Genomic DNA, 12,634 nt, shown 5'->3' on the forward strand with positions numbered 1-12,634 from the left:
AGGGCGGTGGGGAAGTGGGGGTGGGGGGTGGGGAAGGAGACAAATGCTGCCTCTGCACCTCCAAAACATCTTCCTAATAACCTTTTCCCTATTTGCCCACAGGTTTCAACCCCCCGTGGATCTGCCATATATTCCAGCCTCTTCTGCAATACATGCCACACATAATACCAGCAGTACACACTTAACCACTCAAGTTGTCCCTGCCAGGTGTCTGGAAATGGAAATTCCAACAGTTTCAAAGGAGCTTAGCCTAGCCCAAGCTCACCCTATGTGGTTTCAAGATCAGTTACTGAAGTGGGTAATTTATGAAGCATTTTGAACTTCCCCAATCACTGCGCTTTTTGGAAAATGTACAGGTTTGCCAGGCAAAATATAAGACACCCAGTTAAATTTGAATTTAAATTTCAACATTCACTATAAGTATGAATTTAATTAGGCAGCTTGTATTTTTATTTGCTACATCTGGCAACTATTTTGCTGCTGAAATTTAGGGATTTAAAATATATGTGAAGAAAAGAGATCTTAAGAAAGTTAGAGCATCAATTATATTTCAATAAAATAAATTAATAAACAAACAGCTACAGGAGAAATCACAAGGGGAAAAAAAGAAAGAAAAGTAGAGCATAATCTCGGGCTTTTAAGACATCCATTTGAAAGAGACTACCTAAAAATTGGGAAAGGCTTTTCACATAACCCATCAAAATGTAAGTTATAAGAAGCAGCTACAGGACAGAAAAAAAAATGAGAAAAAATGAGCCGGGATCCATATGAAGCCAATTTCTTGCTTCTACTTTGGTCACATTACCCAAGGCTGGGGACAAGAGGCCGTCCTGGCCTCGCTGTCTGTAGGCCTGCTACTGCTAACTTCTCTGCTCGACTCTTCGTAAGGATTCTTTAAAGTTTTCGATGGCAGCTTCTTAGTCCTGCAATAAAGCCAAAATGTGAGACAATTTCAAACCAAAACACAACCAGTAGCCCACTCAATGATGGTCAGGGACAACTGCTTTTACCACTGAAATGTAGGTACTTAAAATGTCTGAGAGAGAAGAAATATTAAGAAAACTAGGAGCTTAACTTTGGGTTTTATAAGGCATTCTTTTCTGTAGAACTTTCCAGATATTTCACTTTTTCCAAGGTTCTGTGAAATACCTGGTCTCCTCCCACTAGTTTGGTGCCCTCTCCTGCTCAAAGGCATCAGATGCAAGAACACACAGAGAGGAGGACCCAAGAAAATACTATCTCATAGTTGCCCAGCTAGGAAATAGAATAGGTCTCTTGCCTCCAAATCTAGCTTATAAATATTTATTTGTTTGACAAATAGGAAGCACAAAGTCTATAGAAGGCATGGTGTCATGCACTGAGAGGAAGGGGGATAAAGGGAGGGAGATCTAATATTAAGCTGGGATCCCCATCCCCAGAGCAGTAGCCTCTAGAGGGAGAGAGTTGGGTACATCATGTATTGAAAAACCATTTAAGGGGGGCGCCTGGGTGGTGCAGTCGTTAAGCATCTGCCTTCGGCTCAGGGCGTGATCCCAGCATTCTGGGATCGAGCCCCACATCGGGCTCCTCCGCTGGGAGCCTGCTTCTTCCTCTCCCACTCCCCCTGCTTGTGTTCCCTCTCTCGCTGGCTGTCTCTCTCTGTCAAATAAATAAATAAAATCTTAAAAAAAAAAAAAAGAAAAACCATTTGGGAAGGCAATGAAGGAAACATGGCAGTGAAGATCACTAGGCAGCCTCAAGATTCCAAAACAGCGCTGCTGTCTTGGACAGGTGGCAGCTGAGTCCCTCTGGAGTGTGACCCGCTGTCAAATGGGCCTGCCTGGACACCTGACCAAGGGTAAGTAAGGAAGGTAAGCGCTGCTCTGAAAACCATTCTAGCAACTGTGATTCTTTGCAATGGATGGTACTGAGAGACGGTATGGGTTGTTATTGTTTTTAATCAAAGGCATCAGGGAAAATATTGAATCAAGTGGCTAAAAGAAAGAGTTCCAAGTGGCAAAATAACAAAGTTACAGTTTGTGACAGAATACTTCCTGTGGATTTTCTTACAAATGGGTCCTTCCAATAAATCAAGCGTCATGAAGTAATAATGTGGCAACATTTTAAACCTACTTCATTCCCCAGTCTCAAAAGGTACGTAAGACAGAGAGCGTCAAATGCTCAATCTAGCCAAGACAGGCAAGGATTGATGCAAAAGGAGGAAGTAACCGATTCTAACTCTTTGAAGAAAATCATCCAAAACACCTAACTTAAAAACTGAAGGCTAGAGCTGTATTTATTGGTATACTTTAGTGACATGGCAATATTTAAACTAGCAGTTTTAATTTGATCTTCTCAGAATCAATATATCGAAGTACTCGAATGCAGTCAAACACATAGCTGAAAATTTGCAGGGGGATAAGCTAGAAAGAGTTCTGATGAGTTTTCTTTTTGAAGAAATAGCTCTTATCAACTTTGATTTTAGATATACGGCAGCCAGAAGCTAAAAATGTTCTTATTTGTATGTAAAGTCTACACTAACCCGCTGAGCTGGTCTTTGAATTCTAAGTCCAAAAAGTCAGCAATCTGACATGAGCTTTCAATCCAGACCTCTGAAGAACATCAACAGAATATAAAACTTATTTACTATGTCATAACCCACAGAATAAGGAAAAATAATAATTATGGCACACAGGAACTTGAGCTTCCTGCTTCCATAGTTTCTACACTATTTCCCGAGCATCTACTTTTCTTTTGGCATTCTGTCCAATGGGAGAAATCGTGAGTATTTAATATTCTTCCTACAAATCCAATACCAGGCTAAAAAGTGAAATGGTTACTGTTGGACCTCTGAATTAAAAAATGTCAAGTTTGTGCTTGAGAAACCTTGTCTCTCAAGATGTAAAAGGGTTCATAACATGTTACTCTTGGGGGGAAGATTACAGCTCATAAAAAATCATCGTGATAACACAGCGTTTATTAAGTCCTGTATGCCAGTTCTACACTACGCTCTTCAATTAACTCAATTAATTTTACAATAACTCTTGAAGTAAGTACTATTCTTTATTCCCATTTTATAGCAAAGGAAATTAATGAATACAAGGGTTAGATAACATGCCTGATGTTACTTAAGCATGACTGAGACTTGTACGTGCGTAGTCTGATTCTAGAGCTCGTGCTCTTAACAACAACGCTAAGATACAGCAGGATCTCAGACAAGCACATCTTGGATGAAATGCTGAAATTCTCCGTCATACATGACACTTGCCACCTGAGCAGTTGGGTTGCCTGGTAAATGTGGCTGGATTTTCATCAGCAGATGATGGCATAAGTAGTCCCTACATTCCCAGAGAACTGGGGCCATAGTTAAGTGGGTCATAGGTTCTTCAGGATTAAAATTATCAAATTGAATTAGGTAATTCTACAAAGTTTGCTTCTGCCCAAAAGTGTTATGACTCAATTATTTTGTACAGCACAAACTGTAACAGTACATAAAACGCTTTTCAACATTGATGATCGTGGAAGATGAAGTCCTTTTCAAGAAAACGGAAAACGATCCCTTCACCTTAATGTAGTATTTTTTTAATTAAGTGTATAAATATTTTTGCTCCACAGTTTTTAACTTTTACTTTGAAATTACTGAAAACACAAACCCCAAGGACCTTCCAAGTGAGGGAAAATACTGATTCTCTTGAACAGAAGTTAATACTTTGCAGGAAATTGACTGAGTGGAAGGCAGCCGCGCAAAATTAATTATGCAGCCTACGGGGCGAGCAGGTGATGCGTAAGAGAAAAAAAAAGTGGAATATAAAAATGCATTATGCTCAACAACAACCCCATTAACGATGTAGATACACCGACAAAGACTGGAACGGAACAAGGAAAAGTAAAACCACGGATGCTTTAGAGCAGTGAAATCCTCAGCCATTTCTTTTTTTCTTTTACTGTTATTCCCCCTTTTAAACAAATGTAGCAAGTGTGTAGAAAAAGTTCATCTGGAGAAGGCAGGCGTTCCCTTGGGAGGTGCTAGAGAGAGGCTGAAAGTGCCAATGGAAAGACAAGGTCACCTGTAGCAGTGGGCGCCCCACAGCCCCAGCAGCAGCAGCAGCAGGACGAGCCCCACCACGCAGACAGCCACCACGGTGATTTGCCGCTGCCTCCCCTGGCCAGCGTGGCGCAGTTCCCACGTCAAGTCTCGGTGCTGACATCGCTCCCCAACGTAGCCAAAGACACAGCTGTAACAACACACAAACAGAGGTCAGCACTAAGCCCCAGCTAAGAACGCTTATGTATTTTCAGATTCTATATCCTGCTGTCTTTCAACCTCTGCGTTTCCAGACTCAGCTCTTTAGAAGCATATGGAAAATCCATCAGGGGTCAGCTGAAAGCACTCTGATTTACAAGTTAATGCAGCATGGACTTCCCCCTTTGGTCTGTTTGCCCTGGGATTGATGAGGGATTATTTGCATACCACCTCTATAAGGCATTGCAGAACATTGATTAAAGATCAGCTTCTGTTGGGCTAAAATCCTGAGGAGCTAACTTTAAGACCAACACAAAGCAACTCTGCCCTGAGAGCCAAGAGAATTTGTGAACAAATGTTTGGCCGGATTGCAGAGAGTATAGGTCAAAGGAAGGAAGAATTTGAAGGCAGAGTCCCTCACTTGAGACCAGGCTTAGAAAAGAATGTGTGCAGTCTCTGAACAGGAAGTACAGCCTAGCCAGCCAAGGAAACGTTTTCTTTCTTTTTAAAAAAACTCACCACTGACCCAAGAGAAAAGGTCTCGGTGGCGGCACATGAGCTTTGCGTACTTTCTTCAAGGGAGAAAAAACTACATGGAAGAAAAGGGGCTTTCATGGTGTTTCATTAGTGAAACTGTAACTAGCATTACCAGCCACCACCACCACCTGTGAATTTGTAGTTAAAGTAAATGAAACAATGCTGCCATCTACTGGGAACGTCTACTTCCAGAGATTATGCAATCTGGGGTACAACCGTGTTCTATTACTCTTCTCAGGAGCATAAACTTCAAAAAGAACCTATTAAGCATTTTGAGCTGCTCACTTGTTAGGAATTTCCTCCCCGCTCAACACCGGGTCAACTATCTATCTGCACCTCATTCCAAAAGGACCTGAAGGAATGAATGCCCAGGGAATTGATACTGGTCCTCATGGTGGGAAGAGAGAGCACGAAAAAGGCATGAGATGAAGCTGCAGAAGACCTAGATCCTAATCCCACTTCTACCTTGAGTTGGTCATGAGAGCATTGGAAAGTCACTTTAAGAGAGAGGAAGAATGGGGGCGCCTGGGTGGCTCAGTTGTTAAGCATCTGCCTTCAGCTCAGGGCATGATCCCAGGGTCCTGAGATCGATGCCCACATCAGGCTCCCTGCTCTGCCGGGAGCCTGCTTCCTCCTCTCCCACTCCCCCTGCTTGTGTTCCCTCTCTCGCTGCCTGTCTCTCTCTGTCAAATAAATAAATAAAATCTTTAAAGAAAGAGAGAGAGAAAAAAAAAGAATGAAACTAGCATCTGTTAAGCACCCTAATGTATCTGACACTATGCTAGGCACTTTTACTCATTTTACTTTCAATAGAAGATTCCCATTTTATAGATGAGAAAAGTGAGGCTCAAAGGAGTTAAGTAATCTGTACCAGGTCATACAGCTGGTGAATGGCAGGGATTTGGTTGGTTGGTTGGTTGGTTGGTTGGTTGGATATAGCTGACACACAATATTACGTTCAGTTTCAGGAGTACAACATAACAATTTGACAAGTTTATACATTATGCTTTGCTCACCACAAGTGTAGCTGCCATCTGTCCCCACATATCACTGTTACAATATCAATGACTATACCCCTTATGCTGTGCCTTTTATGTCCATGACTTACTCATTCCATAACTGGAAGCCATTATCTCCTTTCCCTTTACCCATTTTACCTAGTCCCCCATCCCCCGCCCCTCTGCCACCCATCAATTTGTTCTCTGTATTTACAGGTCTGATTCTGCCTTGGTTTGTTTATTCATTTTTTTTTAGATTCCAATAGAAGTGAAATTATATGGTATTTGTCTTTCTCAGTCTGACTTATTTCACTTAGCATAATACTTTCTAGGTCCATCCATGTCGTCTCAAATGGCACATCTCATCCTTTTTTGTGGCTGCATAATATTCCATCACACACACACACACACACACACACACACACAACACACCTTCCTAATCCATTCATGTATCAATGGACACTTCAGTTGCTTCTATACCTAGGCTATTGTAAATAATTCTGCAATAAACATAGGGGCACAAATATCTTTTTAAATTAATGTTTTCCTTTTCTTTGGGTAAATACCCAATAGAATTATTGGATCATATGGTATTTCTATTTTTAATTTTTTGAGGAAATTCCATACAGTTTTCCACAGTGGCTGCACAAATTTATATTTCCACCAACAGTGTATGAGGGCGCCTTTTTCTCCACATCCTTGCCAATACTTGTTATTTTTTGTCTTTTTGCTTTTAGCCAGTGAATGGCAGGTTTGATCCAAATGGTTTTCTGATTTCAAAGCCCGTGTTCTTTCTGCTACATAGAGCTACTTCCAAAAAGTATTTTCAACTCTATGCAGCTCCAAAAAGCTATTCTTCTAGAACGGATCATGAAGGAGGTGACAGGATCTGGGTGTAGGAAGTATAAAGGACCATCAATTTACTCCAGGCTTTCCTCGATACTGTTTTGATGCTAGCTATCTTTGGTTATAGTCATTTACAAACAATGCCTAGCAGCCACTTTCAAGCTGTTGGATGTTAATCTCAGAGACTTTAAGGTCTCAAGGAATATGCTAATCACATGGGCAAGAGTCCTGGGGAGCAGCATCTCACATGGATGGGCCCCCCACTACTAGTTCTTCGGGTTATTAATTAGTTCTGTTAAACAAGCAAAAGATTTCTGGGGTTTTTTATTCAGATAAATTATTCAAATCTGAGTTTATTTGGTCAAATAATTTCAAGAAATTCTGGACTAAAGAAAGGTCAACAAGACTTTTCACATTGTGCTGTACTATGATCAAGAACCGAGGGCTAGAGTATGTAGCATTTCTCAGACTGATTTGACCACACAACTCTTTTTTCATGAAACATTTCACAGCACTGGTGTTGGGGCAGCTTGGTCTCAAGAAGACCTGGCCAGAAGCATGTGGGTTGGTTCAAAGCCAAACCAGAATGAATGAGGACCTCCTCTTAGCTCAGGAAGCTTGGTCTTCTGAGAATCTCCAGGCCAGGGAACCTTTGAGGAAGACATGGGGTGTGGAGACTTCAGTTCTCACACCCTCTGCACCCCAGGCAGCCAGGGGAATCTCTATATCTGAGCAGACCTTCCATTGCCCTCGAGCAAGAAGAGCAGCCCTTTATAAACCTTCTCACGGTATTAAGAACACTGCAGAATGATACCGATGAAGTGTTTCTAATAAAAGTTAGAGTGGTGAGCACTCGTAGAGATGTGTTATTATAGAATTTTAAAAATACAAGGTGAGGTCATCGAGGCAAAAGGAGGAAAGGGTTGAACGTCTGATTAAGCCACATTTTTATGAAATGTAGAATTCAAAAACAAAGTTATGATCTAGATTAATGGGACCTCTGGTGATATTTTAAATATTGCTTTTGATTAAAGGTCCTTAAATGTGAGTGTTATCTCTAGTATAATTGTCATTTTGTAGCAACTCATGTTTAAAACATTATCAGGGAATAAGATATTTTCATCAGGACTTAATGACAGAAAGAAAAGCAGTGTACTAAAGAGTTCATAAATCATTTAATGAATGGATGCTATCAGGTCAAATGAAAACAATGTGCTAAATGCAATTCGTAATTGTGAAGTACCCTTCACATTATTGTAATGTCTCTTATAATCTAAAGTTAAAGTATCCTAGAGAAAAAGAAACCATGATCTAATAAAGTAGCACATTTATCTTCATCATTTCCTTATTGTGGATAATAAGAAACCATGAACAAGGGAAAAAATTGATTTTTATTATCAAAATCAAGGATAACTATAGTGAAGATTGGATTTATCTTAGGTTAGAAAATTACAGCATGCAAATATGAACGTGAAGGTAGAATTCTATAGGAATTGAGTCATTTTCACTAATATTCACGAGCATTTTTCATTACTTTTGTCTGGCTGACATGATTTATAATGCAAGGCCATTCACTTTGTCACAGAATATAACTTGTTCTTCCAACAATTTAGACTATGTTTCTGCTGATTATTATTCATAAAATAATAAAAGCCTTTAAGCTTATAGCATCTATTCATGAGGATCAGAATATCTTATCATTTCTTCCTCAGGCACAGAGGAAATTACCAATGAGTCAGGAGTCTAGCCCCAGGGGACCTATTTATTTTTCAGGACCTATCAGTTCCCTCTGATTGACTTGAAAATACGAAATCCATTAAAAGTAAAATTTGATGCAGAACTAGGTATTGCTGCAAGGGAAATGTTTTCTGAGTAAGTACGGTGGGAGGACCTACCATCTCAGCTCACCCTCAAACCTACTTTTCAGTTCACTGTGCCCACTGTGAAACCGTCATGGGACAAAAAAGGAACAAACAGAAGCAAGGGCTGCTTCCAGCAATTGTTACTGAGCAACAGAAGTGTAAACACCAGCTATTAGAAACTGCAGAAAAATCATTGTTTTTCCAGTGTAGAAAACTGAAGGTCAGAAGTCCAGTGTGTATATATAACACTTTTGTAAAGTCAGAAACGTATCGTGGATGTGCTCCACATATGTAGCAGAAAATAAATCAGAGTTTTAAGGAATTCTTTCACAAACCTAAGTTTTCAGCCAGAACGAGAGGTTTAAGCCCCAGACTGTACCAGTAGTAACATCAAGAAAAAGGGGAAATCACCAATTCTTTAAACGTGTATTTACCATTGGCAGCTCGGGGCTTGGGGGACGATAGGCAGGGAGGGTGCAGTACGTACGTACACACACACACATACACACACGCATAAAATCTGTATGCGTGTGTTTGTGTGTTTTTCCCTAGCAAAAACCTAATTACAGAAAAATCTCCTTGATACAAATGTTATGAATTAGCTAAAAGTTATGGACTGCAATCTCATATCTCTGAGCCGTCACAAAAGCTTGACTTACTTGCATGCGTATCTGTCAACTGCTTCGATGTACATACACACACCGTTATAGAGGCAGTAGCCCTCATAGGATGAGGGGCATTCGTGGTCACTAGTTCTCACAGAATGGCGGCCATCCTCCATGAGATGAGAAGATGGAGTGGAGTCTACAAAAATCAAAGACATTACTTTTACTTTCTGAAGTGATTAGTTCTTTCAGGGATCAATATCCGGAACTAGTCTCTGTGAACAATTTGTGATCTAGTGTCTTTTAGTGACAAGAACTCAGAAGCAACTCTAGATTTCACTTGCCTAACCAGACTTCACGTCATTCACCATGAAGCCAGCCCTTCTTTCTTTAGGTCCAGTATTTTCTGACATAAAGCGTATTGGAGGCAAGTAAGAGAATGGTAGATTCTAAATTACCGCATGAATCCCGAGTCACTGGTCTCATTATGAAAGCCACCTGTCATCCACAAGCACACACCAATGATGTGAAATGACAGCTAGCTTTAAGAGGGTCTCGCTGAACAAAAGTATCTCTTCATGGTTTATAAACTACCCACCAACACACAGCCCCTTACCCTCCATATCCTGGAAGCCTCAAAAATTTCTCCCACACAACGCTTTCTTCTAAAAATGGTGTAAATATGAGGGGAGCCCTCAAAGACAAGACTAGCAAATCTGACAGAAAAGAAATGTTACCATAACAGAGGGAATGTTAAAGCGGTGACGTCCCTTTTATTGAATGGTTCTCTGCTTATTAAAAGGAAAACATTAGGTGTGTAGCTGACTGTATAAATATTAGCAGTCTTTCAATACCTATAAGAAGAGCAAACTATCTGAGAAAAATAATGTGTTAAAAAAAAGAGACCCAAGTAAGTGCAGAAATTTCCCTTGTTTCCTGCTTGCAGAGCTGAGACAGGTAAATTGCTGGGAGTGGTGGCGTAAGAGCTCCCGATCCTGGTTTCCAGGGTCGGGGTGAATCCAGCTCCCCTTCTGGGGTGCAGGTGGTGAGAAGATACTGCCATTTGGGGAGAGCCTCAAGGAAACAGAAGGCGACCGTTAACATCAAAAAAAAAGAAAAGAAAAAAGAGCTGAAGTTCTAATTCAGATCAAGAAATACTAATTTTTTAAGGTAATATTTTAAAAGCTTTAAAAGTGATTCAAAATGCTAAGGGTCCAGGCATCCTTCCTGACCTGCCTTGACCGGAAACGTTTTTCCAGCAGCCCCAGAAATCAACATTATAACTTAAGACATTAGTCGCATAGTTAAAGAGAACCACCTGTATTCCCACCTTTATTGAATTGTGAGTAATAAAAAAAGAATTTCTTCCAGATGCTATTAAATTAAGAAAACTTGGACTACTTCGCATCCCCAAGCTTAGCAACCACCTGATCAGGAACGTAAACTCACCAGCCCATTGAATCGAATGATTCCTAGACTCTCTAGAGCAAATACATCGGGGTCTAGAATTTTCCAGAATTAAGTCCCTTCCTTGAACCTAGACCACCCGCCAACCTACCAGCGCATATCTGTCCAGGTTCAGACAGGCTGCCGGCACACATGCAGGTGTAGTTCCCCTCCGTATTTGTACAGGTGGCATTTTCCCCACAGGTGTGCATGCCCAATTGGCACTCATTAATATCTGCCAGAAACAAAGGAGTAGGGAAGAGAAAAGTGAGGTGCGGAGGAGGAGGAAGGGTTATATCATGGGAAAAGCCAACATTCTGGAAGGGGAGCAGCTTCAACCTCTGCCACGCTGCACGCTCTCAGAGTCTTTATTTTTTTATTAAAAAACTCTATCATGAACGTTGGACACAAGGATGCAGTGGGCCCCTCAACTGCCTCCCATTCAGGCGTTCTAAACTCCTGAAATAAGGCTGGATAATTTTCCCAGTGCTTGGGAGGAAAGGAGTCATCCCAACAGGCAGTTGAGTGGGAAGGCTGGAGATTGGTAAACAAGCCCTAGGCCAACATTTAGAAAACCAGATCCTACAGATTCATTCTTAACTTTTGCAAATAGGCATCCAGTCATTGACGTACATGTTATAGCAAATAAAAGCTTTTTTTCTGCGTGATATAAACTAAGTCATCCCTTTACTTCCCAACTACCACTGTTTTCTTTCTCAATCACCACCAGCCTAGCATTTAAATCTTCTCCTCGATTTTACATAAGAACAGCCTCACTACATTTCCTGCATCCCCTCTCTCCCCCACTCCTAAACACTAGTGCCAGATTAACTCGCTAAAGCACATTTCCCATCACTGCACCACTTGACTCAAAAGCTCTCTGTTGCCTACAGCTGAGCTGCCCAATACGGTAGCCATCACCATGTGTGTGTGTGAGCACCTGGACTGCAGCTGGTCTACACTGACATACACTGTAAGTGTAAAACACTTCCCAGATTTTGAAGACTTAGTGCCAAAAAATAAGAAAGAATATAAAATATCTCAATGATTTTTAAATTGATTACATATTAAAATGTTAATATCTTGGATATGTTGGATTTAATAAAATATAAAAATTAATTTCACCTGTTTGTACTTTTTGTAACGTGGCTATTAGAAAATGTAAAATTATTATAGGTAGCGTATATTACAGGTGTACTGGATAGGGTTGGTCTATAGAAGTAAAACCCTAATGACTGACCTTCAGCTTCTAGTCTTCTACGTATGTAATCCAACCCACCTGTTATGAACTGAATTGGATCTCCCCCAAAATCTCTACGTTGCAGCTCTAACCCCCAGTGTGACCATATTTAGAGATGGGGCCTTCAAGGAAGTCATCGGAGTTAAATGAGGTCATAAGAGTGAGGCCCTAATCCAATAGGATTGAGGTTCTTATAAGAAAAGGAGGAGACACCAGGTCCCCCATCCCCAAACCACAGCAGGAAGGCCAACCTAGTTTACATACACTCTACTTAGCTCATTTCAGCTATTCTCTATCCCCAGAGACCTGTTATATGCTCATGCTTGGAATGCTCCCCATTCCTTCCCATTTCTGCCTACTGAAAATTTACTCATGCTCCAAGGTCCATGATACTTCCTTCATGAAGTCTTTCCTAATACCTCAAACAGACATTCTTCCAGTTGGGAACTTTCACTGTAGTTTTTACTTCTCTCGTAATGCATACCCCTCTTCACCACTTATCACAGCTCCCCATCATTCAGGTGTCCCTCACACTTCGGAGGACTGTGTCTTTGCACTAATAAGTGCCAGGTAAACATTTGTCACATTGAACAGCTATCCCGAATGACTCATTGAGTCTTTTTTTTTTTTTACTGACTTCATGTTATAATTTCTATGAAATCTCTATAATCTCTGTATCCCTGCAGTCTCTGTATCTCTAAAATTTCTATAATCTCTGTGAGCCTTCAGAGTCAGAGATAGCTTTTCCAAGAAGCAAAAACAAAGACATACTCTTGGCCAAGAAATACAACCACTTCTAGGAAGAAGAACAACACTTTTACACGACGTTTATTATGTTCCAGGCATGGTTTAAAGCACTATATCTACATATATCTGAA

General features: G+C 40.7%; 1 protein-coding gene across 1 annotated transcript in view; it reads right to left on the bottom strand.

Annotated features, from left to right (window-relative positions):
• The window catches only part of LOC117804381 (pro-epidermal growth factor-like), a 17,531-nt gene extending 6,785 nt beyond the window's left edge, over positions 1-10,746 (bottom strand). The window contains exons 1-4 of the mRNA XM_034671380.1: positions 10,629-10,746; positions 9,125-9,269; positions 4,047-4,214; positions 806-923 (exon numbers count right to left, since the gene is read on the bottom strand). Coding sequence (XP_034527271.1) covers positions 806-923; positions 4,047-4,214; positions 9,125-9,269; positions 10,629-10,728 — 531 coding nt within the window. The 5' untranslated portion in view covers positions 10,729-10,746. The remainder of the gene's footprint in view (positions 1-805; positions 924-4,046; positions 4,215-9,124; positions 9,270-10,628) is intronic.
• Between the last annotated feature and the right edge of the window lie 1,888 nt (positions 10,747-12,634).

Source organism: Ailuropoda melanoleuca, chromosome 11, assembly GCF_002007445.2.
Source record: "Ailuropoda melanoleuca isolate Jingjing chromosome 11, ASM200744v2, whole genome shotgun sequence".
Lineage (NCBI taxonomy): Eukaryota > Metazoa > Chordata > Mammalia > Carnivora > Ursidae > Ailuropoda > Ailuropoda melanoleuca.